General features: G+C 63.1%; 1 protein-coding gene across 1 annotated transcript in view; it reads right to left on the bottom strand.

Moving 5' to 3' along the window:
• Positions 1-151: 151 nt before the first annotated feature.
• H696_00703 (AGC/SGK protein kinase) overlaps positions 152-2567 on the bottom strand; it is an 8154-nt gene continuing 5738 nt past the window's right edge. The window contains exons 3-5 of the mRNA XM_009494586.1: positions 2453-2536; positions 1106-2308; positions 152-850 (exon numbers count right to left, since the gene is read on the bottom strand). Of these exons, the coding sequence (XP_009492861.1) occupies positions 350-850; positions 1106-2308; positions 2453-2536 (1788 nt within the window). The 3' untranslated portion in view covers positions 152-349. The remainder of the gene's footprint in view (positions 851-1105; positions 2309-2452; positions 2537-2567) is intronic.

The following is a 2567-nucleotide window of genomic DNA, read 5'->3' on the forward strand; positions in this document are numbered from 1 at the left end:
GGGGGAGAGGAGGGGGAGAGGAGTGCGGGAAACACTGCGCGCGCACGCGGTATCCCCCCAGTGGAAAGACACGTGCTGCTGCTGCTGAAAGGAGAAGAGCATCGCTATCGCGGCGGCCACGAAATTTGAGGGAGGAGGGCGGGGGAAAGGGGGGGGGGGGGGTAAAAATGAAGGGACACCCGATGCGGAGGGGAGAGTCGGGCACAAAAGGGGCATGCACCGGAGTGCATGCCCACTCTTGGGGGGCTTCCTCCTCTCCCCCGACAATATGCTTAGGACAGACACATCCTCATTGGGTGGGCCACAGGGGGGATATGGGATGAGGGGGAGGGACAGGACCGAAGGTCGCTCAGAAGACCGGACCCCCGGCGGCGCCACCACGGTTGAAGTAGGAGTAGCCGCTCTCGAACGCGTCATCGGCCAGAGCCCCGGAAAGGAAGCTGTCCTCGTCACCGGCGTAGCTGAACCCGGCGAAGGCGTCATCAATCTCAACATCAACCACAATGCGACCCTCCTCCAGGGTGGAGGCGGCATCGGCCCCGGACGTGGAGTAACCCCCGTCCAGGGGGCTGCCACCGCCGCCGCGAGAGGCGGCCGTCGCCGCGGCCACAGACGCAGCCTCGGCCAGAGCCGACTCACGGCGCAGCGACTCGGGGATCGGCTCATCCAGGAACTGGGGATCGAAGTTGCGCAGGTCCAGCGGGCCGTCCACCTGCGGATTGAAGGGGGGCTGGTAGCCACGGTTGAAGAGCAGGGCCCAATCGATGTCCTTGAAGAACTCGTGCCCCTGCACGGCAAGAGCACCATTCTCACACCCGCCCAGGCGCTGGGTGGGATCACGGATAAGAAGCTGGCCACGCAAATGCAGAAGCGGGAGGGTTAGAGAGCGGGAGCAGGGGTGTGGGGGGAGGGAGAGAAAAGGGCAGGCAGGAGGGACCCAAGGACCCAGCGCGAAGGCGAGGCGAGGCGAGGCGGCGTGTGTGCGTGTGCATGTGCGTGTGCGTGCGCAGGGCAAAAGGGGGAGTATCTTCACCCGCCTCGGCACTCTGAACATCGAGGAAGCATATTACACAATGCAGCAAGAGCGCGTGGATGGCATATGTACCAGGGAAATGAGCGAGCGCGCCGAGCTGGACACCTTTTGCGGGAAGCGCAGCTTATCATGCAGAATCCGATCATACATCTCATTGCAATCGCGGGAATAGAAGGGCGGCAGACCGACGATCATCTCGAAAAGCACCACACCCAAGCACCACCAGTCAACGGCCTTGCCATAGTCCTGCTTGCGCAGGACCTCCGGAGCCAGGTACTCCGGCGTGCCGCAGAAAGTGCTGGTCGTGCGACCAGACTCGACACCCTCCTTGGCCAGGCCAAAATCCGTCAGGGCAATGTGGCCCTCCGCATCCAGCAGGATATTCTCCGGCTTCAGGTCGCGGTAGATGATGTCCACACTGTGCAGGTACTCCAGAGCCGAGACAATCTCGGCGGCATAGAAACGCGCGCGCGATTCCTCGAAGCAGCGCTCGCGCTGCAGATGGAAGAAGAGCTCCCCGCCATTGACATAATCCAGAGCCAGGTACAGCTTCTCCGGGGTCTGGAAGGAATACCGCAGGCCCACCAGGAAGGGATGCTTGACATTCTGCACGAGGACATTGCGCTCGGCCATGATGTGCTTGGCCTCGTCGCGCTGGCGAATAGCCTTCTTGGAGATGACCTTCAGGGCGTAGATGCGCGTGGTGGTCTTGTGGCGAACGAGAACCACCTTGCCGAAAGACCCGCGCCCGATGACGCGCAGCAGCTCGAAATCATTGAGAGCGGCCTTCTTGGGCCGACCGGCCAGACGACTGCCCGAACCGGCGCCAGGGCCATGCGGCCCGGCCAGCGTGGCCGAAGAGGAGGACCCGGCCGGGCCACCGCTCGGCGACGACGAGTACAGAGTCGAGGAGGAGTCGGTCGAGGCGTGTGACCGAGACAACTGGTCGCCGGAGGCCGCATTGACCAGGTGCTGGTGCTGCGGGTGCGAGGAGATCGAAGCGGCTGGCGAGGCCAGAGTCGACGCATGGCCACCCGGGGGAATGGCTATCCCTCCGCCGGCCGACGGCGAAGCGCTCGGGTCGAAAACCGAGCTGCCATCCGAGAGGAAGTCGCGTACCGGCTGGCTGTGCAGGAGGTGCGGCCGGGTGAGGACCCGTTGGATATACGAGTGGAGGCCCTCGCGGCGTTGCTCGATGAAGCTCGGGTCGAAGTTGTTGCCGAGCAGGCGCTTGGCCGGCAGAGGGAGATTCTCTTTGGGGAAGAGCTTGACCAACTATGCATGCCCATGTGTGTCGTGGAGTGTGTGTATATGTACGATGATGATGATGATGATGATGATGGCAAGAGGAAGCGTGAGTATTGGCGACTAGCATGAGGAGGCAGATGCGCAGGGAGAGCGGGGCGTGGCGGTGCGTACGCTGGCATGGAGCTCATAGAAATCGTTATACCGACGGTAGATGACCCAGCGATGCTGAGGCCCGCTGACAACGACCTTGTAAACCTGGATGAGGGTGGGGAGCGGGGGGGCGGGG

The sequence above is a fragment of the Fonticula alba genome (genome assembly GCF_000388065.1).
Source record: "Fonticula alba strain ATCC 38817 unplaced genomic scaffold supercont2.1, whole genome shotgun sequence".
NCBI classification, from domain to species: domain Eukaryota; order Rotosphaerida; family Fonticulaceae; genus Fonticula; species Fonticula alba.